The 26,731-nt window shown below is 38.4% G+C and overlaps 1 protein-coding gene across 1 annotated transcript in view; it reads left to right on the top strand.

Moving 5' to 3' along the window:
- Positions 1-26,273, top strand: part of LOC139725275 (uncharacterized) — an 82,423-nt gene extending 56,150 nt beyond the window's left edge. The window contains exons 8-10 of the mRNA XM_071636363.1: positions 23,875-24,123; positions 24,425-24,998; positions 25,948-26,273. Coding sequence (XP_071492464.1) covers positions 23,875-24,123; positions 24,425-24,998; positions 25,948-26,273 — 1,149 coding nt within the window. The remainder of the gene's footprint in view (positions 1-23,874; positions 24,124-24,424; positions 24,999-25,947) is intronic.
- Positions 26,274-26,731: the final 458 nt, after the last annotated feature.

The following is a 26,731-nucleotide window of genomic DNA, read 5'->3' as shown; positions in this document are numbered from 1 at the left end:
ATATCTGCTCTATGGCGTCTGTAGGCAAGAGATGGCAATTTATAATTCAATCAAAAGGTTCCCGAATTGGTGATATGAAGATATATTCACCTTGGCAGAAGTCATCATGGACACATGACTGGAATCTGTGTAATGTGAATCTGTGTATTATATGTGAAAGGTACCGGCAGATTAAAAACAGAAGCTGCAAGCTGTTCTTCATCGGTATCACGCAGCCATTCACAATTAGGTTAGGTTCCAAATCAAAGGCAGAGAATGCCTCATACATCCTGTGTGACTATACACAATGGATCAGGAATGCAGATTATGAACCTATTGCCTCCATGTGTACAGTCCTGACATTCTGCATCTACCTCCTGGACAATCAAACAATCAAACATGTCAGTTACAGTGTGTACGTATCATTCCATGGCACTTAACCCGTTGTGGACGAGTCCTGAATATGCTCTGGCAGATGTCTATGGGAAATGCATGTTGTAGCAAAATCAGACCGTGCGTCCTTGACGGGTTAAAGGCCCACTAACATATGATTCTATGTTCAAAGGGGGAGGGGGAAGGGGCAGGAACGTGGATTGGAGATTCATGCCAATAGGTAGCTTGTAAGAGAGGGGGACTTGGTTTGCTAGATGAGGACTGACCATAACATTCATTATTAAAGCAGTACCAGTACTATGTTTCAAAACTTTTTCCATCACAAACATATTACTATCAAATTTGGTTCCTGTGAAAGTGAGAAATTGGCTTTTGAGGATAGGACATACCCATTGTATTAAGTAAATATGGATGTTGTTCTTGTTGTTTTTGTGTCAACCCAATGAGGACAGGCTGATTTTGTTGGAACATGCATTTCCCAGAGATCAATTGCCTGTGTATATTCGGGACTCGTCCTCAGCAGGTAAATGTCAAAACATTAATTTTACAATTTGAAATCTGGATGGGATGTAGTTCAGATAGCAAACTACTCTTTTATTCTTTAAAGATATTTTTACCAAAATCAAGTTATTTTACTTTTTTCAGCTCGACCTTAGTGACCATTGCTTGCATAATATGTCGGTCTCAAAGTTTTAGGGGAAATTCATTTTCTGTATGTGGGAAGATCTGTTATACCAAACTATTCTCTCTGTCTTTGGAAGAGCAGTGCCGAAAATATGTAATTCTACACATTCCACACTCAACAAGAATGATGTGTCTGAGGCCTGTTCACGTGACAAGCATGTGATAGTCATATGACAGTCATGTGATCAAGGGTTTATTTCAAAATGACCATTGGATTCCAAGTCATCAGCTGACTTCTACACATTTAAATGGTAATAAATTACTTGAGAATTACTTGATTTCCCTCAATACTTACAGTGTACTTTCTGCTTTGAGTTCTTGCATCAGCACACAAACAAACAAAACAAAATATGTAGATTTCTGTATGGAAATATATTTTTCTAGACTGCAAAAGAAACAAAATTGTTTTGTGCCTTCCCTTGGTTTCTTTTTCTCTGCCCTGTATGTTTATCATGACAAGATGATGCACATTTACTGTGAGCCCGCAGGCGTGTTTGTCCACACCATGTTATATTTCTGCAGACAAACTAATTCTGACTGCAGTAAAGGGGAACCATGTGAAGAGAGTTCGACCGAGTCTTGACGTCGCGACGCGAAAGATTCCCAATTCCCATCGGAGAAGCAGTACGGCTTTGTGCAGCATTAGAATTTCTTTCTGAGATTTTTGCGATAGCCGCAAATAGTCGGAAATCTCCCTTGAAGTTTGCAAAGGATGATCCATCAATTTGACTTCGTTCTGACACAGAATATCACATTTTCCTTACCTCCTCCACAGCAGGATATGAGATTAAAGGTAGTCTCTATTTTCCTTCTGATCGAATTCCTGACTTTTCAAAGTTTCTGTGTGTATGTGAGACATCATAGTTGAATTTAAGGAGACAGCATTTCCTACAAAGGATGTGACAAACAATGCATTGTTTTCTTTCTTTCTCTCTCTCCCTCTTTCCCTCACCCTCTCTCACTCTCTAGCTATCTTGTTAGTCTCCAGAATTTTCTTGTGGAAAGCTAAAATTTTGCAATTTCCGTCATTTTCGTTGATATCCCCTTATTTACTTCAGATTTAATTTTTCACTTACTGTCCAGTTGTCCAACATGAGTGTGTGATTGTTCAGTCAAGTAATCTCACCAGTGTGATTCAGCCTTATGAGTTCTTTAAAGGACAAGTTCACCATCATATCATACCTGTAAATTGAGAGAATACAGTACCAGAAAGAGTTTGAGGATAATTAGACAATCCTTTCAAAAGTTATGAATGTTTGAAGTTTCAGTGCCACCATTGCTGTATGAAAAGACTACAGCAGCTTGTGATGTCACATGTTTAGAACGATATATGAGGCAAAAATAAAGAAGTTACAAGTCAAGGAAATTTGTACTTTCATCCAAAAAGTGAAATTTTATGAAAGCCTATTTATATTTTCCATTATTGTTCTCCATGTATGCATGTGACATCATAAACTTTAGTTGTCTTCTCATGATCATCCAGCACTGACTGTGCAGAATTTTTAGAAATTCATAACTTTTGAACGGATTGTCCGATTTTTCCTAAAACTGTAGTGATATGTTATGCTATTTCTTCAATCACTGAATCCACTTATATATTTGGGGGAAAATCTCCACAACTGCCAAAATACTGTCTGTACAGTGTACTTGGACAAAAATCCACTTTGTATCCTCCAAAGCAGTCTTGCACTCAGAACAAATAAATTACGTTCACTTCAAGTTTAGGTTAAAAACTAAACCGTTGATGATTAATTAGCTCCACTCACGAAGTCATGACACGGGTTCACAAATGCACCTAAACTTTAAGTTACAACTTACGAGCAAATCACACTCAATGATTTCGCCAGAAGTGCAGAGTCTTTGCTAGATGACCATATGCCCATACAAAATAGTGCAGCTGGAGATTGACCCGAATGTGAATGGGAAGTGAGGTTCACGCTAACTCACAAGCTTGGTGATTATTGTGTCCACACAGAGCGAAACTACAAGTGGGGACCCTCCGTGGCTCGTGGAGAGAGCGTAAACCCTAAGATGTCTCGTGGTTCCGATCATCGACTAAACTTTAAGATTGCTAACTTTCGAGTGCATCCACACCGTGCTAAACTACAAGCTAATCATTGAGAGTTAAGTTTTTGACCTAAACTTAAAGTTTAGGAACAGCGTGTGAACCTAACTGTAGACTTGAATCAGCAAAGACCTCAAATGATGATGATTAATACCTTTAAAGTCTTTCACAGCTGTACACCGCAAGTGGGAGTTCCTTCAGGTTGATTCATGGAGATTGGCAGGGACTGTGTTGAAGGATGTGGGCTTGGCAATTTCATTTCGACCAGAATGTTTGCTGTACTCACAAGCATAGATTTAGGAACTTGGATGCTTGTTCTGCTTCACAATTCATTTCCTTCAACAGAAACATATCAAGGTGTTAGACTTGTAACATTTGAATTTATAATGTTAATCCTGTCAATATAGTGGACACAAGATAATTTGAATATTACTGTGCTTGATTGCTGGTGGATGGGGGGGGGGGGGTAGCTTTTAGATTTTTAAGATTGTAATTGTGATGCATATTCCATGAGGATTTGATCATTTGGTTCACTTTATTGTGTCTGTGTGTGGATGCATGTTTATAGGAACTAGTTGTATTTCATACCACTATCATATCATCTTTTGAAAACAGTAAAAGATACAAGTAATGAAAATTCATCTGCACCAGTTTTTTAGTGGAAATTTTACTGCAAGAGCATCTGGATATGTATAGAACCAGTGAGAAGGTAAAAACAGCCGCTAATGTGGTTACACTCTGAAGTGTTCATTCAACCTTAAAGGGATAGTATAGTTTTGGCTGAGATGGTGATTCAGCTTTTCACTTTTTGCCAGATAATTATAAAACCACTTATGCCATTTATGAAATAATGTAAGAGCATACAAATCCAGAGAATAATTTTCCTTCTTGAAATTGAGTAGCACTTTTAGTTGATGGATGTACATTTTGAACAAAATTGTGTACAAGTCTATGTAATGAAATTGCTCTGCCAATGATATTTTGTATAGCACTCATACCAAAATGCATAGCAAATTGCTATGCAGTACCAGGAAATTTATTTCCTGAAATCTGAGAGGAAGTTTATATGATGAGCTTCGGTTTTGAATGGTGAGATATCCCAAAACATAGTAAAACAAAGCAATCCTAATAAAAGGTTGTTCCCACCTTTTATAATAAGTGCTTTGTGTTGGATATCTCAGCCATTTCAAAACCAATTTTCATCATATAAACTTTGAAACCCTCTTAGAATTATATGCTCTTTCATATTTCATAAGAGGTTTCTCATGATCTCACAAAAAAAAGTTAGAAGCCTGAAGTCTGCCATCTCAACCATCTCTTTAACAACGAAAGTGGATGGATGGGTATTCTACCCAGGAGTAGAAAGTGTAACCATTCAGTGTTCTTGGAAGCAATCTCTCTATCTCTGAATGAATTTGGTTTTGAGTTTTGAGGGATAAAAGAGTGAAAGTTATCTAAATCAAAGAAACAAAAAATATGGGAATTAAGGCAACTGCATACTAAACAAGATTGTATTGTCTGTGGTCACATGATGAGAGTGAACTTCTCTTGTTTGTGCAGTCTGTCTTTTCCAGTTCAAATGCTTTATTTGGAATGTATGACTAGTTTTGGTCTTAAGAGTTGATCAGGCTTCATATTGCCTTCATGTTTGAGTGTGGGTATTTAGTCATTTGATCAGATTCTTTTTTTTTTAATGTTTAGTGTCTCCTTGTATTGAGTGGGCTTTTGAAACTGAAAAACATCAGAGTATGTTATTTGATAGGCATGCCCAGCTCTGTGCATCACCAAAATGAGGTGCTGTAAAAGGTGTTATTTTTGCGAGGGTTTAATTTTTGTGAATTTTGTTAATCACTGTTGAGCTGTGAATTCAACAACACGCAAAAATATCACCACGTGATCTTGATTGCATAAAATTTGCAATGCAAAATCATTAACATGTTAATTTCACATTATTTGGCACCTTCCAAGCTAGGGCGAAACCACGGTCATGGCTGGCCAGATATGCGCATGCTACGTCTAACATTACGCGCATCCCTCTTTATCGACAAACCTCAATACTAAAGTACATGATTATTTACAGTAATGGTGGCAGAGTGAACGGGCAGGCATTAGTGCACTTACGATAGCATCAGTGTCAAATCATGAAAACAACATCTTGCCAAAACGTCTATGACCTCCTCATTTGCAAAAATATCTGAACATGAAAATAACAGCCTACACAGTTCATCAAATTTCTATCATTTCCCTACCTTTTCAGCGACATGTTTGTTCTTTCCCATCTTAATCCTGTCTAGGGATATTTATAGTCTGACCAAGGCCCAGAACAACAGTCTGCACACTTGCATTAGGATATTTCCATCATCTCTCTCAACATTTGCACAAGTCACAACGACTTGTTTGGCAGTGCGTAATGATTTGATCATTTGGTTCACTTTATTGTATATTCTGTGTGTGGATGCATGTTTATAGGAACTAGTTGTATTTCATACCACTATCATATCATCTTTTGAAAACAGTAAAAGATACAAGTAATGAAAATTCATCTGCACCAGTTTTTTAGTGGAAATTTTACTGCAAGAGCATCTGGATATGTATAGAACCAGTGAGAAGGTAAAAACAGCCGCTAATGTGGTTACACTCTGAAGTGTTCATTCAACCTTAAAGGGATAGTATAGTTTTGGCTGAGATGGTGATTCAGCTTTTCACTTTTTGCCAGATAATTATAAAACCACTTATGCCATTTATGAAATAATGTAAGAGCATACAAATCCAGAGAATAATTTTCCTTCTTGAAATTGAGTAGCACTTTTAGTTGATGGATGTACATTTTGAACAAAATTGTGTACAAGTCTATGTAATGAAATTGCTCTGCCAATGATATTTTGTATAGCACTCATACCAAAATGCATAGCAAATTGCTATGCAGTACCAGGAAAATTATTTCCTGAAATCTGAGAGGAAGTTTATATGATGAGCTTCGGTTTTGAATGGTGAGATATCCCAAAACATAGTAAAACAAAGCAATCCTAATGAAAGGTTGGTACCACCCTTTATTATAAGTGCTTTGTGTTGGATATCTCAGCCATTTCAAAGCCAATTTTCATCATATAAACTTTGACACCCTCTTAGAATTACATGCTCTTTCATATTTCATAAGAGGTTTCTCGTGGTCTCATTTAAAAAAGTTAGAAGCCTGAAGTCTGCCATCTCAACCATCTCTTTAACAACGAAAGTGGATGGATGGGTATTCTACCCAGGAGTAGAAAGTGTAACCATTCAGTGTTCTTGGAAGCAATCTCTCTGTCTCTGCATGAATTTGGTTTTGAGTTTTGAGGGATAAAAGATTGAAAGTTATCTAAATCAAAGAAACAAAAAATATGGGAATTAAGACAACTGCATACTAAACAAGATTGTATTGTCTGTGGTCACATGATGAGAGTAAACTTCTCTTGTTTGTGCTGTCTGTATGACTAGTTTTGGTCTTAAGAGTTGATCAGGCTTCATATTGCCTTTATGTTTGAGTGTGGGTATCCAGTCATTTGGTCAGATTCTTTTTTAATGTTTAGTGTCGCCTTGTATTGAGTGGGCTTTTGAAACTCAAAAACCTCAGAGTATGTTATTTGATAGGCATGCCCAGCTCTGCGCATCACCAAAATGAGGTGCTGTAAAAGGTGTTATTTTTGCAAGGGTTTAATTTTTGTGAATTTTGTTAATCACTGTTGAGCTGTGAATTCAACAACACGCAAAAATATCACCACATGATCTTGATTGCATAAAATTTGCAATGCAGAATTATTAACATATCAATTTCACATTATTTGGCACCTTCCAAGCTAGGGTGAAACCAGGGTCATGGCTGGCCAGATATGCGCATGCTACATGTAACGTTACGCACATCCCTCTTTATCGACAAACCTCAATACTAAAGTACATGATTATTTACAGTAATGGTGGCAGAGTGAACGGGCAGGCTTTAGTGCACTTACGATAGCATCAGTGTCAAATCATGAAAACAACATCTTGCCAAAACGTCTATGACCTCCTCATTTGCAAAAATATCTGAACATGAAAATAACAGCCTACACAGTTCATCAAATTTCTATCATTTTCCTACCTTTTCAGCGACATGTTTGTTCTTTCCCATCTTAATCCTGTCTAGGGATATTTATAGTCTGACCAAGGCCCAGAACAACAGTCTGCAAACTTGCATTAGGATATTTCCATCATCTCTCTCAACATTTGCACAAGTCACAACGACTTGTTTGGCAGTGCGTAATGATTTGATCATTTGGTTCACTTTATTGTATATTCTGTGTGTGGATGCATGTTTATAGGAACTAGTTGTATTTCATACCACTATCATATCATCTTTTGAAAACAGTAAAAGATACAAGTAATGAAAATTCATCTGCACCAGTTTTTTAGTGGAAATTTTACTGCAAGAGCATCTGGATATGTATAGAACCAGTGAGAAGGTAAAAACAGCCTCTAATGTGGTTACACTCTGAAGTGTTCATTCAACCTTAAAGGGATAGTATAGTTTTGGCTGAGATGGTGATTCAGCTTTTTACTTTTTGCCAGATAATTATAAAACCACTTATGCCACTTATGAAATAATGTAAGTGCATACAAATAATCTAAGAGGAAGTTTGTATGATGAGCTTTGGTTTTGAATGGTGAGATATCCCAAAACATAGTAAAACAAAGCAATCCTAATAAAAGGTTGATCCCACCTTTTATTATAAGTGCTTTGTGTTGGATATCTCAGCCATTTCAAAACCAATTTTCATCATATAAACTTTGAAACCCTCTTAGAATTATATGCTCTTTCATATTTCATAAGAAGTTTCTCATGGTCTCACTAAAAAAAGTTAGAAATAGAGGTGGGCTATAGAGGGTGACATTTTCAGAACATGCTCATCACACCTTAGTTTGATGACTTTTTGCCTACTGACACCATTTTTGAAAAAAAGAACGAAAAAAATGCAAAATCCGGGGTGCCCCAGCCGAAATCGTAAAAAATCCAAGATGGCCGCCGTTTCGGCTTTAAAAAGACATTTTTGGCCATAACTCGGCTATTTTTTGGTCTATTGTGATAATTTTGGTGTCTAACCCCATGTTTTAGGGGTCAAGGAAATGGATTATCATGATAATTTTAGTGTAAAACCTAAGCTTCTACATGAAACTAACCTTTTCCCCCATATTTAGGGTTGAATTTCCTTCTCCTTTACCCCTACCCCAACCGCCATTTTTTGCACTTTTTTCCGTATTTTTTTCAAGTCATGTTAACTACCATACTCTTAATAACAAGTTCTAGCAATCTGGGTTTTTTTTACTACCGACAATACAGCAAGAATTATACAAAATAACTTACGGTATACATGTATGTGTTATGCCAATGCTGGTCATGTGGCTGCATTATGGTGCATTCAGAATGCATGGAACTGTGGAACCAGTATTGCACTGTATCTGCTTTATAGTGTCCATTAACATTTTGGTCTTAAGACCTTTAAAGACATGAATAAATAGATATAATGATAAATATTCCCTCTCCTTTACCCCTACCCAACCGCCATTTTTTGCACTTTTTTTCTCTATTTCTTTCAAGTCATGTTAACTACGATACTCTGCAAGTTATACCTATCAGTGTGGTGTTTTCTTGCAACAATACAGCAAGAAATATACAAATAACTTACACTATACATAGTTTACATATATGTGTCATGCACTACAGGTCTGAATAACAAATGTTTATCAGCACTACAAAGCAGATACAGTATATGCACTGGCTTCTGTTACAATGTACCATGCATCCTGAATGCACAAGCCACACTATACTGATATGTGCATGACACATATGTAAACCATGTATAACAGGGTGGTCCACGAGGGGTTTTAGCATATCGCTGCAACATGCTAAAATTCTTGTGCAACATCCTAAAAAGCCAGCAACATGCTATGCAACATCCTCAAGAATTTGCAACAAGCTCAAAGTAAAAGTATTCAAAAATGTGCAAAACATGTGCATAACATAAGAAACATCAAACTACCAGGTACTTTAGATATTTGTGTGCAAAACATGAGAGAGAACATTGAATGTAAGCGGCACAAAGAGAGATAAGCAGCAAAATATTGCGTACTATGTAAAATTACTCATCGTGTGCGCTCCGCGCATATTCAATTTCTGCAATATTTTTAAGATTCTGAGCTTGCAACATGCTAAAATTTCAAGTTGTGGACCACCCTGTATAATGTAAGTTATTTGTTATTGTTTATTATTATATTTATTTATTTATATTGTTAAAGGTGTTAGGACCAAAATGTTAATGGACACTATAAAGCAGCTACAATATTTAATACTGGTTCCACAGTTACCGTGCATTCTGAATGCACCAGCCACATACCAGTATTGGCATAACACATACATGTATACCGTAAGTTATTTGTATATTTCTTGCTGTATTGTCGGTAGAAAAAAAAAATAGATTGCTAGAACTTGTTATCAAAAGTATGGTAGTTAACATGACTTGAAAAAAATGCCGAAAAAAGGCAAAAAATGGTGGTTGGGGTAGGGGTAAAGGAGAAGGAAATTTAACCCTAAATATGGGGGGAAAGGTTAGTTTCATGGAGAAGCTTAGGTTTTCCATTAAAATTATCATGATAATCTATTTCCTTGACCCCTAAAACATGGGGTTAGACACCAAAACCATCACAATAGACCAAAAAATAGCCGAGTTATGGCCAAAAATGTCTTTTTAAAGCCAAAACGGCGGCCATCTTGGATTTTTTACGATTTCGGCCGGGGCACCCTGGATTTTGTATTTTTTTCGTTCTTTTTTTCAAAAATGGTGTCAGTAGGCAAGATGTCATCAAACTAAGGTGTGATGAGCATGTTCTGAAAATATGACCTAAAATTGACCCTCTATAGCCCACTTCTATTAGAAACATGAAGTCTGCCATCTCAACCATCTCTTTAACAACGAAAGTGGATGGAAGAGTATTCTACCCAGGAGTAGAAAGTGTAACCATTCAGTGTTCTTGGAAGCAATCTCTCTATCTCTGAATGAATTTGGTTTTGAGTTTTGAGGGATAAAAGAGTGAAAGTTATCTAAATCAAAGAAACAAAAAATATGGGAATAAAGGCAACTGCATACTAAACAAGATTGTATTGTCCGTGGTCACATGATGAGAGTAAACTTCTCTTGTTTGTGTGGTCTGTATGACTAGTTTTGGTCTTAAGAGTTGATCAGGCTTCATATTGCCTTCATGTTTGAGTGTGGGTATTTAGTCATTTGATCAGATTCTTTTTTTTTTAATGTTTAGTGTCGCCTTGTATTGAGTGGGCTTTTGAAACTCAAAAACCTCAGAGTATGTTATTTGATAGGCATGCCAAGTTCTGCGCATCACCAAAATGAGGTGCCTAAAAGCTGTTAGTTTTGCGAGGGTTTAATTTTTTGTGAATTTTGTTACCACGGGGTAATCACTGTTGAGTTGTGAATTCAACAACACGCAAAAATATCACCACATGATCTTGATTGCATAAAATTTGCAATGCAGAATTATTAACATATTAATTTCACATTATTTGGCACCTTCCAAGCTAGGGCGAAACCAGGGTCATGGCTGGCCAGATATGCGCATGCTACGTCTAACGTTACGCACATCCCTCTTTATCGACAAACCTCAATACTAAAGTACATGATTATCTACAGTAATAGTGGCAGAGTGAACGGGCAGGCATTAGTGCACTTACGATAGCATCAGTGTCAAATCATGAAAACAACGTCTTGCCAAAACGTCTATGACCTCCTCATTTGCAAAAATATCTGAACATGAAAATAACAGCCTACACAGTTCATCAAATTTCTATCATTTCCCTACCTTTTCAGCGACATGTTTGTTCTTTCCCATCTTAATCCTGTCTAGGGATATTTATAGTCTGACCAAGGCCCAGAAACAACAGTCTGCAAACTTGCATTAGGATATTTCCATCATCTCTCTCAACATTTGCACAAGTCACAACAACTTGTTTGGCAGGTTCCTAATGAATTGCTTCCTGAAGTTTTGATGTTACGACAGACAATGCCACGAACAGGTCATGTAAACATGTTGTTCCTCTGGCTCAGAAAAGGGGTACACTGTACTACCATCGTTTGCCATGTCTTGGGACATGATGGACGCTTACGGTCCGAATGGTCAGAACTTGACTGGAAGCAATAGAGGTGGACGACTTCCTGGGGATGGGTGGCCACAGGAACTGGAGAGCTGTGTAACTTGTCACTCTCACTGAGCGGGGTGTGTCCACGCCATTGCATGCTAGTAGGGTGCGACAATTGCATAATTATAGTTTGCGTCTGCTTGAAATCACCCGGGGATGATGACATACAACCTGCAGAGAGTTGAAGAGCCAGATCCTTGGGTGATTCAATGTTGGGAGTTCACCATGTAGACTGCAGAACTTCAGAAAGTTGTTGAATGCTACAGGAATAGAATGAGGTGGCAATACTGTGTACTTCTGTTGCTCTTTTGCTATGCAGCCCAAAGGGGAAAATATGACCAGAATTGTGTAGTAGAATGTCTTCCATGGTCTAATGGATATTCTAGACCTTTCAAATGAACTTATGTACAGATGTAGACATTTTGATCTTATATACAATCGTAACTGGATTTTTCTCTCCTTTACAGTGACATAGCAAAAAACAACAACAACAACAACAAAACAGTCATGCAGTTTACCATTTACACAGCTTTGCTACATGTATGAATACTGTGGTTTTAGGTGCCAAAACCCACCACCTTTTATGAAACAATCATTTAAGGTAGATCACTTTAAAAATAAAACTTCCAAAGATTCTGTGGTCCTATTTAACTCTCTTTCAATAATTGGTATATTGTACCATTGGTAATGGCGATGTGTTAATGTACAATGTCTATAGGCTGTGGGTCTGATGGGTTAATAGCAATCTATTAAGGCCTCTAGCTCTGGTTTTATTGAGGGTAGAAGAAGAGTAGACATTACATGAGGTGGACTGTATTGAGGCAGTGGTATGACAAAATGGTTTGATGCAGTTTCAATTCAAGATACAGATTCAATTCAAGATACATATTATATAGATGATGACTGGCGGGGGAGGGAACATACCGAATGTTCCACCCGAAGGGTTTTAAATGCTATTGAGGGAGGTTATAAGTCCTGAGACGCAGTCGAGGGACTTATATAACCTCCCTCAATAGCATTTCAAACCCTTCGGGTGGAATGTTTGGTACGTGTTCCCGACAACAAAAGTCATCATCTGTTATATAACTTGGGTTAGTCAATACATTGTATGGAATAGGCAAATATATCCTATCGATTGCGTAAAAAATATGATCGTTCAATCGTTTGGTATCGTTTGTCATTTGTTACGTGAAAATGTTTTCCCATGGGAGAATATTACAAAAATGTTCTGCCCATGGGCGAACATAACCAATGTGCCTCCATCACGTGACTGTGTTTAGCCAATCACTAACCGGTATTTGACTAACCCATTTAATATTGTACATTGTCAAGATGCAAAAATACACTACACACAGTACATGGTAGTTTACAGTGATCTGATGAGGAAGACATGTTCTCAAAGTTACAACGTACACTTGTCATACCGTGATATGAAATAACAGTGTAAATAAATTTTGTACAAGAAAATGACACGCACACACACACAAGAAGAGATTAAAAAGGAGCAAGATAAGAGTTGACAAACTTCAAATATTGAATATGTATGTTTGTCTTGGGTGTACTTACATGAGACAGCAGCTTATGTTTGGCTTGTAAAAACAAAACAAAACGAGATTCAGCAGTTCTGGCATATCACACTTGGTAAGGGGGAATCCCCTCTGAGGGTGAATGAAATTTTAGCATTTACCATCAAAAAATCAATTTGTTGGTTGCAATTTATAAATAATTTTGAAAACTGAAATGATTTCTCTGATAACTGTGTTTCCTCCATGATATTGAATTACATACCAATTACATACATATTTGAATATAATATTTTTATTCAAAAATTATTTTGTTTGACCTGAACGAGGACGTACATGTACAGCTGTAGCAATGACAGTTTAAATGGCCGAATGAGACTCTAAATTGGTCATGTGTGTTGCTGTTTAAAGATGAAATAAAATGGGTGTGAAGTATTATGTCAGTAAACAAGGAGTGGAACCACTCCTTGGTCAGGTGAATGCCTCATGTATCCATGATTTGTAACCCATTGAGGACGAGTCCCGAGTATACTCGGGCAAGTGTCTATGGGAAATGTGTGTTGTAGCAAAATCAGCCCATCCTCAGCGGGTTAAGTAAACCATCTATTTTTAGTAAAACAGACAGTCATCACGTGATTCACGTTTTGCAAGTCTATGTCAGGTGTGAAGATATTTTGTTTGTGATGTCAGTGTCAGCGATGATCTTCCGTTAAAAGTTTGTGACCTCAAGGAATGTTGAGCAATGCAAGAGAAGGCAGATATCTGTGATGAGAATTTGGGTTGTAGTTTGTACTCTCTGTAATGTGGCGTGTGCATCACCAATGCAGGTCAAACTGGGAAGTTTTGGCACAAAAAGGTGACCACAAATCTCACTCTAATTTCAGGAGATTGAATGGGCTATTTACAGGGGCAGACCTAGGGTGTTTTAAATCCCCTCGTAAGGGGAGCGATGCGATACAAACTCGTCTGCGAAAAGGGGAATTTGGTGACGTGGCCAACTTTGAGTATTGAGCCATTCTAATTGACACCTGTCTAGATACTTCTAACCCTGGATGCTGCATGAAAGCAAGTTTGTGTCAGTGATTCAGTTTGGTTCATACAGGTCATCTCTCTGGCTTCCTGTGAATATGCTTTGCCACAGTTATCTCTAAAATCATTATTTGTGACCCACTCACCGACGACTAAGCCGAGAAAATTGAGTTTGAAGTCACATCATCAAAATTTTGGTCAAAACAACCCGATTTCTACTTTTAGCATAATTTTGTAGTCTAATGTTTTTTGTCTATCATCTGCCGAAATTTCGAAGCTAAATGATCAAAGGAAAGGCAAGAAATCAGCATTTTTCTGGGACATGATTTTCCGACCTTCCAAAGTAACAGAATCGTGTCCGAAGGTTTGGATTTAGCACCGCAGCTAGATTCCGCCCCTAGCAAAAAGAGAGTGATCTTATTGGTCAGTGCGTGGCATCCTGATTACTGATTGGTCGTGCATGGACCGCTGGTGCTAAGCTTGAATGAACATCGTGGAGGTCGCTAGAAGCATACCTTCTATTGTCACGCGGTGGAAACTGTCTTGCCTCCCCTTGATCATGATAGCGTCGGAACGAAAACTTTGAAGGCGTTTTTCTCAAAACTCTGATTTCCACAACCACTTGACATGTGCTAATAAAATCATCGATATCTCCTCAACTGAGTACTCTTATGAGTTGTTTTACATATGTGTACTTAAAGTAGAAGAGTAAGGGAATAATGTCATGCCATTTTCAGAAAATTGTCCTCCCCGACTTTTGGATCCTTTTGTTGTAGCGGGTCACATTGTTCCTTTTTTTCCCTTGTAAACCTTTGGTCAAAATTCCAACACATGTACCTATGTGTAGTTGAGTCTTTTTCCGAGCTTTACCTTTCACTCAAGAAAGTTGCCCCAGTGTGCTTTATCAAAATGTAGTGCCTCCTCATAGAATCAGAAGGCAATAGCTCCATACAGAAGCCATTTATTGCAATAGCAGTCTTGTGTTTCTCAAGTGTCAGAAAGATATGACACTTGTCAGACTTGTGCTGTATACGCCATATATTTAGCGAGTCTAAATTTTCGCGAATCGGGACTAGACGATTTCGCGAGTGGTTAGATTCACCATCATGGAGTACTGTACTGAGCGGAGAAAATGTATACGTGTGCATCTCATTCACATCGGGATGAGAGTCATTATTTTTGCATGTCTTTAATTTCGAGAATAGCACCTGACTCAAGAAATTTGTGAAAATAAAAACCTCACGAAATTTTTGGCGTATACAGTAAGTGAATGAAACGATGTAAAGGCATGGGTCTTCAGGCATTGTTGTTTTTCTTTGAGTGTATGTGTGTGTCTTTTATATTGCCTCATTCTTCTTGTAATCATGTTTTCTAGGAAATAGCATTCCCGTGATGAAACAATGGGTATTACCGAATGATTTGCCTATTTGTTTATGTGTGAAGGGATTAGATCTTTCCCTCTCTAATTCTATGTCATTTTTTAAAGCGTCTTTTCTTGTTTATCCATGTGTGTCTGTCTAGCCCACTCCTTCTTCCCATTGCTGGTCTTTTCACCTTCCCATTCCTTGACGGGACATTGACATTGAAGAGGGGAAATCCTGCCCATCAGGGCTAAATCCTTGTAACAAGACTAGCTGCTACACTCTTTCCTCGAAGGCTAACAGGGATAGGCCATTCACACCACCTCCACTGATTCTACAAAGACCCATTGCTATATTACATATGAACTACATGTCATCTTCCTGCAAATTTGATTTAGATAACCTAGTATGTATTTACCTTAGATATTTGATTAAAGGCGTAATTTACCATTTGCAGATGAAATGAAAACCCAGCATTAGTGCTTCAAAATAGTTCTAAAATGTGAGTTAGGGATAGAAACAACCAATGTAAAAAATTGAATTAGTATAATCAATATTAAGTATACACAATGTGAACAATGGTCATAATAATTTAAATGTTTCCAGACTAAACTGTCTATAGTTACGGTTTATCACGAAAAACAGTGATATCTCCTTATACAGGCCCTATTACTTTTATTGCAAAATTCTTTTGTGTAGGATGTTTTCTGATACAACTGACCTTCACATATGCATCAAATGTGATATCTTGAACATTTCTTACATCTCTGCTTTCTATTATGGTAAGCAGGACCTTTAAACCATTGAAGACTAGTCCAGAGTATTCCAGGGAGGTGAGATTTTTTCTCTCACCTCCCTGAGTATACTCCGTCATGTGTTTATTGGAAATGCATTTTGTAGCAAAATCAGCTTGCTCTCAACAGGAGACTCTTGACTTCTTACACAAGAACAACCGTGGGAGCTTTTTGAACAGTGATTTCTACTGCTTCAAGTCACCTCAGGTTACAGTCAAGTCTCAGTTATACATTTCAGGTGTTATTTCAGAAGTCCAAAGTAGAATGACGGCTGGTTGATATTAACGAGAAATTATTTTCTCTTTTTGGTTCAGTTTATCCTTATTTTGCATGACTTAGGATTTCTCTGTATAAATAAGTATAAATCTCAAATATATCTCAAATTCATTAAAAAAATATGTATTTAAACTCTTCACATAATTATATGTTTATGCATAAACACACAAACAATTATTACTAAACAACATGTATGCCTTGAAGCTTGCAAACTAATCTTATTTTTAGTGTATCCTTTGCTGTATTTTCGTAATTCATGTACAGTAGTGTACATGTTGCAGATAGTCTAACAGTCACTTTGATAGATTTAGGTGCATTAAATTTCTTGTTTCGATTCATAAAGTATACACACATAGAATACCTACAGAAAGTTTCCAAGTTCTCATGCAGAGTGCACCACTTCTTGTAAAGGCCAAGTGAAGCAAAATATTTTTTCTTCCTGAGCCCCTTTTCCCCTCTTCACCCTTTCCTCCCGCGTCACTATATAGTTGCCATGGTAACATCTACTAGTTCCTGGCTAAGATTTAGATTTGCCATTAAAGTCCCTCATTTATAGGTCAAACTTTCACATGGCATTAGAGTGGAACTCAATAGGACTAAGTCTGGTGGAAATTCCATCACAAAATGCCATGTTGTCGATCCCGGCCTGGCGCTGTGCCAGGTGCAACGAAACCAAAGTTGGTATTTTTATGTACATGCGAAATGGCAACTGGATATTTGATTAAATCAGGCTGCATTCCTATTCAATCTTGGCTTTGTGTGGACTGAAGGACGACTTTCAAAGAGCTTTTCAGTCATTCTATCATCGCAAACAAGAATGTCACTTTATATCCTGTGACATTTGGTGACATTTTAAAAATGTTTCCATTTGATATCAGCTTTGAACCTTTTAGAATGCAGATTTCCTTGATATTGAAGAGGATGATGCATTTAGAATAAGGTTGAAATGTTTCAAGAATTACCTCATATAATTTTATTTTTCATTTTTTGTGCCTTTGAAAAGGTTATGGGTTCACCTGCATGATGGTGATGCCATTTGATATCAAATTTATGCACTGTAATGAAAAATGTGTTTTCAATAAAGTTCAGATTCTTCAGTAATCAGCCACAATGATAGCTCGACACATTATCTTATGAGAATCATCTGTGTTGTGTTTATGCAGAGGTACACTACCTGTGAAGTAAGGGTGCCTTATTTATGTATCGTCATCCATGGATCCATGTTGTATGAGTCATGCCGTCTTCTTGGGAACCACATAATTGGATTCTCCTGAAAAATTCCATGTTCCAGCTAATTCTGATCGGCAGTGGATTTACACAAAGCCAGAGTCAGATTTCTCATCTAGGCTTGCCTATTTGCGACATTTTCCTGCAGGTAGAAGTGGATTTCAGCTATTTTCAGACAGTTGATTTATTTTGGATTATAGCCTACAACTGATGATGGGTAAAACAGCTCCTTTCACTACCAGCTACTTTGCAAACCTGGTGCTCAGGTGTAATGATTAGTTTGTCAGTGTACATCAGTGAGTACCGCTCGATAAAATAAGGAAGTGTACAGTATGTCCCCCCAAAAAAATAAAAAATACAAAAAATAAAAAAATACAAACAGATTTTCGCATTGATAACACCCAAAAGATTAAACTGTCTAAATGCTACTTCAGGGTCTTAAAATATAACATCTTAGCTCTATTTTGCAGAAAACCCCATTCAGTTTGGTTGAGCAGTCACAGAGAAATGTGGATTGTTGTAAAGGATGTCCTGAATCTTATTCTTCCAAGTTTAGCACTTCGATGCTCTTGTGTGTGAATACAATAGACAGAACTTGGAGGGAAGATTATACATCCTCTACAAAATTCCTCATTTCTCTTTAACCGCTGAAGTAAATCGAATGGGGTTTTCTTTAAGATGTGGGCAATGAGTTATAGTTTCATACCCGGAATTTGTATTTAGAGTGATTCACTATTTTTAAAGATATTGCGGAGGGTCCCGTTGTAATTTTTTTTTTTTTTTTTTTTGCCATACGGTAGTGCATAGCATGCAGTGAACTCTGTTTTGTGCATTGCGAGTATTGCCCGATTTTGTGAAGGGAGAAGTTGGAAGTAAAGTTACCATCAATTATAACCCGCTTTGGCTGCATTGGTAGAAAAAACCAAAACTGTAGGCTATAATTATGTTAGACTCTTGTTTGGTATTAGCTCTAGGGCAAGTTGAGGTACCGGTATTCATCAGTAGGGGAATTCCACACTGGTGGAAAATGAATCTTATATTCCTGAAGATAGAGTAAAATTTCATAAGCCTATCAGGAAAAATGCGATCAAAATCTGATAAAAATTTGATAGGGAAGTTATGAATTTGTGAATTTTCAGTAATTTTCACAAAACTGTTCTTGAACAACCGATATGAAATATTCGTATGAGTGAGTTGATGATCTCGTCACCTCACAACATGCCATACAGTTTATACACAAAATATACAAATTTCTGCATCATGCCCCCGTCTCAAATTCAAATATGTCTTAATACCGATTATTATTTTGAAATTATTCAGTCAGGAATAACATTTTACTTTACACTTTTATGGCAGAAATGTAAAATTTCCATCTCTTCTTTTTTAACATAATCAATGGAGAATTCTTTTGCCAAAATTAACGAAAACTCACAAATTCATAACTTCCCTAATTTGTATCTGATTTTGATCAAATATTCATCGTTGTACCTATAAAGTTTTTCTCTTTCTTTTTGGCCTAACTTAAAAATAGTTCAGAATTCCCCTTTTACTGGAAGCACTGTAAAAGTGGATATTTTCGCGATCGGTCGGGTAAGAAGAGTTTCGCTTGTTTTTAATTCCGCGGAATCAAGACATCAACTACTGGCACATATGGCAAGCAAAATTATTTGTGTGCTTTTATTTTCGCGCAAGTTTCCGGTTGTGCGAAATGCGTGAAAATTTCAACACCTTGAAAATTTCCACTTTTACAGTAATTCTGTGCTTGCAGAGGTCAAGCATTACAACAAGTTTGTGGTAAGCTGTGTTCACATTTATGTGAACTCTCTTGGGATTCCATCGTCACTAGAGTTTAGAGAACTGTTCTGCTAGCTGAGTGTGAACATGATGTTTGTGATGCACATATATTTGAGTGTAGTCATATGGAAGATGAGCTTTGAGGACATCTGAAAAAGACTGGTGTGTGCAGGTGTCAATTAAAGCAGATTTAGTGGGCACGGAAAATATAGAAAGGGACCCAAAGTCAAAAACAATATATAAGGTTTGATTCTTGCTGCAGATACCCCATGCAGGAAAATGAGTAAAAATTTAGAAAATTATCATGATGAAAGAGCACAGGGACAGGAAGTTTTGATTGATATAAATTCACCACTAACAGTGAAGTGAGGGTGGTGCTCACTAGATAATTTGTAACAGCTCTTGGGGGGACCACTGTGAAGTGCAATTCAGTGTATCTAAATTTTCATATGTTATTTTTACCACTTAATCAGAACCATGACTGGCTTAGTTAGAGCCCAATTTTAGCAGTAAACATTTCCGTTTTCTCTCATTTACATGAATATCTAGAAATAGCCTAATCCAGAAAAAAAAACGACAACAGAGGGATTGTTTTATGGGCCAGAATTGTTAGTTTCTAACCAAGGTTAGACAAATAGCACAGCCTTAACATTTGAATTATACCTTAAAGGGACTGTACAGTACTGGTTGAAGTGGGGATTCATGTTTTGAACATTCCTAAGTGAGATAATAAGAAACCTCTTTTTATAAAATACGAAAGAGCATCTAATTCTAAGAAGGATTCAACGTCTATTTGATGAAAATTGGTTTTCAAATGGCTGAGATAGCCAAAAAAAAGTGATGATAATAAAAGGCAATAGGCTATGCCTTTTATTAGGATCTCTTTGTTTCACTTGTTTTTGGATATCTCAGCCATTTCAAAACTGATTTCAATCAAATAAACTTTTGATACCCCTTAAATTGCATGCTCTTTGACATCTCATAGAGTGGTTTCTGAATGTCTCGCAAAATGTTCAAAGCTAAATCCTCACCTAGACCAGAACTGTGCACACCCTTTAATGTACGAGTGTAAGATTGCCTCAAGTCCAAATTTAGATATTGTGTGTGGACACCCCTTGTGAAGAAATGCAATAGATAATCACTCAAAGTACTGTCCTACATGTACAATAATTTGTATACAACTTAATCCCTTAACTGCAAAATTCAAAATATTTGGAATATGTTTTGTTGTTGTTGTTGTTGTTTTGTTGTTGGTTTTTTTTTCTTAAGTTTTCTCAACATTATGTCAAATGGACTTGGTTATTCTTGTATCCATCTACTAATTAGTAGTATAGGAAGTTCGTAGTTTGTGAGACTACACAATAGGGTGGCATTATACTGGCAGTAGTAGTGATTCCAACCAGCCTAGTTACTTGTACTTTCACATATTTCTTGGCACTGTTTGTCTATGCGATGTCATAGTGCACATGTACATGTACCCAAAGTTGTGTGAGCATCAATTGGTATATGATGACTATTCATGATTTAGTGTCATTCCCACATCTATACAGGATATCGTGTAGGGTGATTCGCATTGGTCACTACCAGCCACTGCTATTATGGGGATCCCTGCTTAAATGGGAGATAAACTTGTATCCCTGATACTCGGTAAATATATTTCACACATATCAGTCATGAATACTTCATTATCAGACTTACAACTATTACTGTAGCTGCTTGTGCTCAGAAGTAAATGTTTACTGGGTACATGTGGTTATAGCAGTTACTGAAAATGGCCTCGTATGGGTGAAATTGAAGAGAGTTGTGGACAATTAGTTATACACATCCATTCGGATACAGATTTTCATGTCAGATGAGAGACAGAAGAACTTTTAATGTAACTCCACGACTTAAAGATAATAAAAAGTTTTGGTACCTCAAAAGTGTCCTTGAATTTCCTTGCCTTAGTTTGTGTTTCAGGTTAAAGTACCTTTCATATAACTAACACTGTGAGACTTACTCGCCCCAAAGTGCTCTCATGTCTTAGTAATCATGCAATTAACTGCGACCAGCAGCCCCATACGCATAGCAACCAGCAGTCCCATACGCATAGCGTAATCGGGCTTCGCATTGTAGCATACAGGATCATGACAGATATAGTATCGCAGGGTAAATGTCAACTTCAAATCCCATAAATTCTTCAATTTGAAGACTTACCAGTTAAGTTGAAGTATTGAAAACAGGCTTCGGGCAACGTTTGGTTCTGCCTATAGTCCCTTTCTATTCGAATTGATGACTGAATGTGACTCGGTCGACAGGACCTTAGGAGAGCTACATACAGTACACTGAATACTACAGCCCGTGCCTGCGAAATGCAGTCCGCACACAAATTTCAAATCCATGAACGGATAAGATGTTTGTGTGCGCATGCGCTGGCCATAGTATCCAGTGTATGTAGCTCTCCCAAGGTCCTCTCGACCGAGTCACATTCAGTCATCAATTCGAACAGAAAGGGACTATTGGCAGAACCAAACGTTGTTCGAAGCCTGTTTTCAATACTTCAACTTAATTGGTAAGTCTTCAAATCGAAGAAATTTTTGGATTTTAAGTTGACATTTACCCGCGATACTAAATCTGTCATGATCCTGAATGCTACAATGCGAAGCCCCATTACGCTCTGCGTATGGGGCTGCTGGTCGCAGTTAGCTATGCGTACAATGGGCTGCACGCTGCTGGTCGCAGTCAGTGGTTTCGTACAATATTTATCGACGCTGGTCAGCGTCGGCTCTGGTACGAAACCATTATTGCATGATTACTAAGACATGAGAGCACTTTGGGGCGAGTAATTCTCACAGACAATGTACTTTAACGTGAAACACAAACCAAGACAAGGACATTCAGGGAAACTTTTGAGGTACCAAAACTTTTTATTATCTTTAACACGTATACAATGTATTTAGTCTTTCTTCCACTCAACTGAAATGATTTTGCATTTGTGTCAAGAGTCAAAGCTGTGCCATTGTGCCATTAAAACAGCATTTAATTGGTTTATCATTTGTAGGACATGGATACTGCAGGGTGCATTAATAGGGATTAGCAATGTGTAATCCATATGACTCCTTAATGTGCTGTTTCACATTTTGGCGTTGTTGATGGTGCCATGGGCCGTGCATTTTGCCTAGAATGGTTGACTTTATGTTATTAACAAGGGGATCTTCAGACAGACATCAATGGAGTTTGGTTGCAGCTACAAAATTGTGATATCCTGAATCCCTGCGAGCCTTGGGGGAATTACTGTAAAGTGATAAGTGCAAACCTGAGTCAAATGATTAAAAATGTCTGGAGGAATTACTTGCTGTACGTGTCCTTGGGATAGTTGTCTAGTGGCATAATACTTCACCGACTAGAGGAAGACTTAAGAAAAATTTATGTCAAAAGAGAAAAAAAAATCATGATTTGTAACCAAAGTGTTTAGATGAATGGAAAGTTAACTCCCTCTTCATAAAATGGCATGGAAAGTCAAGTATTCATCCTTTACATGATGAACAGTGCTGAAATGACTGCAATGTATGCCTCCAGTGTTTTATATGATGATAGTAAAGGACATCTATAGTGAATGGCCTTCAGATATCTTTCGAAGCACTGGAAGAAAAAAAAAACAGCAGCAAAATAGAATCACAGCAGTTACAATTGTAACTTACAAAGCAAAGTGTAGTTTTGTTCTCATGGTAACTAAGCAACGCTCCTAGCCTTATAAAAGCATGCTAATTTTTGTTAGGATTTCGTATGACTTCGGATTTTTGGATGGTGTTTTATATTGAAATTAAAGATTCTCACCACCGCATCCTTCTGAAATGAATCTTTGATATTCGTACGCGTCACTTTTATGGATAATCCTTCTTGAAGTGTTCGAGCATTAATTCAACATATTATTAAAGTTATCAGTAAAATGTTAGTTGTGTCCACCAACACTCTGTTAACTCCTGGAAGGAGACTAAGTTTGTCTCTGTTACTTCAGCTTGTGATCGGCTTCTCACCTTACACCGCCATAGAAGGATGAGCCTGTGATGTGCATCAAGAGATCTGTGGGGCATTTCATGAAGCAGTTTGGTCGGATATTTTTCTGACAAACTGTTACAAGCTTCTGAAATCCTTGCATCTGATTGGCTGAGAGCAAATTTGTTGGACAACTTTGTCGTACAAAATGCTTCATGAAGTGCCCCCCCCCCCCGATACTGACAGTTCTTATATCCTTACAAGGTGGACCTGTGCTCAATACAAGTAGCCACTATTATTATCATTATTATTATTATTATTATTATTATTATTATTATTATTATTATTATTATTATCATTATCATTATTATTATTATTATTGTTATTATTATTATTATTATTATTATTATCATTATTATTATTATTATTATTATTATTATTATTATTATTATTATTATTATTATTATTATTATTATTATTATTATTATTATTATCATTATTATTATTATTATTATTATCATCTTTTCTTCTTGTCTCCTATCGTGTCATCCCACAGGGCATTGATACTATGGAGGAGTTTGACCTGAACCCCCAGACGCCTACCAGCCCCCAGCCCCAGCCAGACCTCTTTGCCTCCCCACCGACCACGCCCTCAGTGGCTGCCCCAGCAGCTGCCGCTGCAGCCCCAGCTCCGGCTTCAGACCTCTTCAACCTGTCTGGCCCTCCAGAGCCCCAGAAGCCACCAGTCGCTAAGGCCATGAGTCTGGACTCAGCCTTTGGATCATCTGACCCATTTGCAGTGCAGGTATGATGTGGTGTCCACTGACCCCAATGTGCTCTGTTTTCTCTTTCTGGAAACTGATATTAGAAAGATTAAGCAAAAATTTTATAGCCTTTATCCATTTACTGTGTATGTGGTATTTTTTCCAGAGTTTTCACTCTTTGCAAATACTTTTGTGCTAGTTCCATGTCGTGTGAAATGCGCAATAAAAGTTTCCACACCATGAAAATTTCCAACCTTACAGGTCGTTAGTGTATCTCACTTCATGCAATGAACATGTAGCTTCTCATATATGTGGTATTGGTGCTTTACTTTCCCATTGCAGGCTACTCCAACAGTTGCTACCAACAGTGCTGCACCCCCAGCCAGCAGCACCCCATCAGATGATCTCTTCAAGGAATTCAAAGACACCTTCACTGCACCTGCCCCCCAGCCAGTCAACGCCTTTCAGACACCCATGGCCCAGCCGGCAACCAACCCCTTTGGTGCTGCACCTGCTGCTGCACCTTTCCAGGCCAACTTTGGTGGAATGGGGGCTGCTCCAGCACCTTTCGCTGGTGCACCAGCAGCATTTGGAGGTGCGCCAAGCATGTTTGGGGCGCCTCCACCAGCACAGCCTGCAGTAGATCCCTTCGGAGGTGGGCCTGTGTTTGGTGACAGCGTGCTGGCCCCAGACACATCAGCAAACCCGCTGAACCAGCCCAAACCTCAGAAATCGGATCCGTTCTCAGACCTGGGTGCCCTGGGATCATCAAAGGCAGATGCACCAAAGAGCAATAAGGAGATGTTTGCCAATTACAAGATTGGTAAGCCCGGTGAAGCCCAGCCTGCTCCGGAAGTCAAGCTGACTGGAGGACCCAAGAGACCGCCTCCAGCCATCCCAACGAGTCCAGAGAGTAGTACGTGTCAAGCATCATTATCTCCCCCTAATACACTTGATTTGAAAAAGCTTCATAGCGAAAGGCGGGATGTATTTACCATGCCTTCCCCCGAGGGCCCTCCTCCACCCCTTCCCCCAGACACATTGCGAACTAAAGACCATGAACCAAATAGCTCCCTCTGTGAAGAGGAAGATGCTAACATCAGCTTGCCACTCCCCTCTAGCCCTCCTCCTCCCTTGCCTTCATATATTAACATCAAGGATGTCCATGCCAGTAACACTCTTGCTGAAATAAATCTTGGAAGTGATGCACTCCCACCACCTCCTCCTCCAAGATCCAAATCTTCCTCACAACTCAGGATCAGTGTGTCCAACCCCTTGCCAGTTCCTCCTAGAAACAGGAATCATTCCTCCCCACCTCACAGTCCGCACTCGGAGACGGCCAGCATCAAATCATGTGATGCTCGCTTCGTCTCCAGTACTCCACCTCCAAATCGAGTCTCCTCCCCTTCAGTAGTGTCCACCAGCAGTGCTCTTAGCACCCTTGATGAACTCCAAGGCGAGGACCACTCGTCGGGAGTAACCAGTAACTCTGCTCCATCTCATTCTAATAGCATGAACAGCTTATCTAGTGTGTTTGATAGCAACAATGTATCCACAGACACTTTTGATAATGATTCTAGTGTACCTTCACCTGCGCCCAGCCCCATTGCTTCATCTTTGTGTCATGAAAACTCAGCTAAACCTATTGACATAATGCTGCCAAAGGCTTCATCAGTTAGCATCCACAATAGGGGTCCATGTTCAACTTCCCAAGACTCACTGTATAGCTCTGTGGAAACCCTATCTCTATCCTCCTCACAAACCATCCATCCATCAGCCAAAAGCTCTCATCCAGTCCATGGTAATCATGCATCAAAAGTCACAACAGCTTCCATCTCCATTTTGTCCACGTCGGCGCCAGTCAGTCAGGACTCGTTCCCAAAGACCAATCCTCGATCCGGCCGGTCGCTGTCACCCATTGTACTTCCCAAGCTCCCTGTCCACGAGGATCCGTTCGCAGACGACCCATTCTCGCGACACTCTCCATCAGTCAAGAAAACATTTGTTCTTGATTCATTCACAAACTCTTCGGTCACCTCCACCACCACCACCACCACCAATGTCGCCGTCACGAGTCACTCGCAAATTTCAGACATGTGGTCATCTCATGAAATCACAGCAGCGAACTCTGACTCTAAATTTGGCGTTGTCATCAATTCAGATCCATTTGCTCCCGGAGGAGCTCCGGTAACAAACGGCGGAGCCAGTCAGGCGGGGAACAACCTCTTTGGAAACTCCTTTGACACGTTTGACTTCAGTAACCCAAATCAATGATCTCTCAATATCCTATTACCTGCAACAAGGTGAGAACTATGTCTTATCAGTAAAGCCAATCAGTTTATAGATTTCTCGTTCAAAGCATCATGTTAAATACTCACAGAAAATCTTGCGTCGAAAGGATCTTTGCACAAAGATTGTTTCATCCAGAAGTTTGACTTCAGAACGATGTCTCTTGGATTATCATACAAGGTACATCAGCTGTAGAATGTCAGGTGTTAAATGTGTTTGTCATTTTCAAAAGTTATCACGGAGTCTCTAAATTGATGACTTTAGTTCCTAGCTGATATATTTCAGCATTTTTATGAAGAAATTTGTAAACAAAATTCTGAGTGGTTTTGTTGAAAATAGTCAGGGTAATCTGCAATTATC

The sequence above is a fragment of the Diadema antillarum genome, unplaced genomic scaffold, assembly GCF_040938485.1.
Source record: "Diadema antillarum isolate AM-2024a unplaced genomic scaffold, OU_Dant_1.0 seq00000030_RagTag, whole genome shotgun sequence".
Taxonomy (NCBI): domain Eukaryota; kingdom Metazoa; phylum Echinodermata; class Echinoidea; order Diadematoida; family Diadematidae; genus Diadema; species Diadema antillarum.
This window is presented reverse-complemented; position numbering and strand designations above follow the sequence as displayed.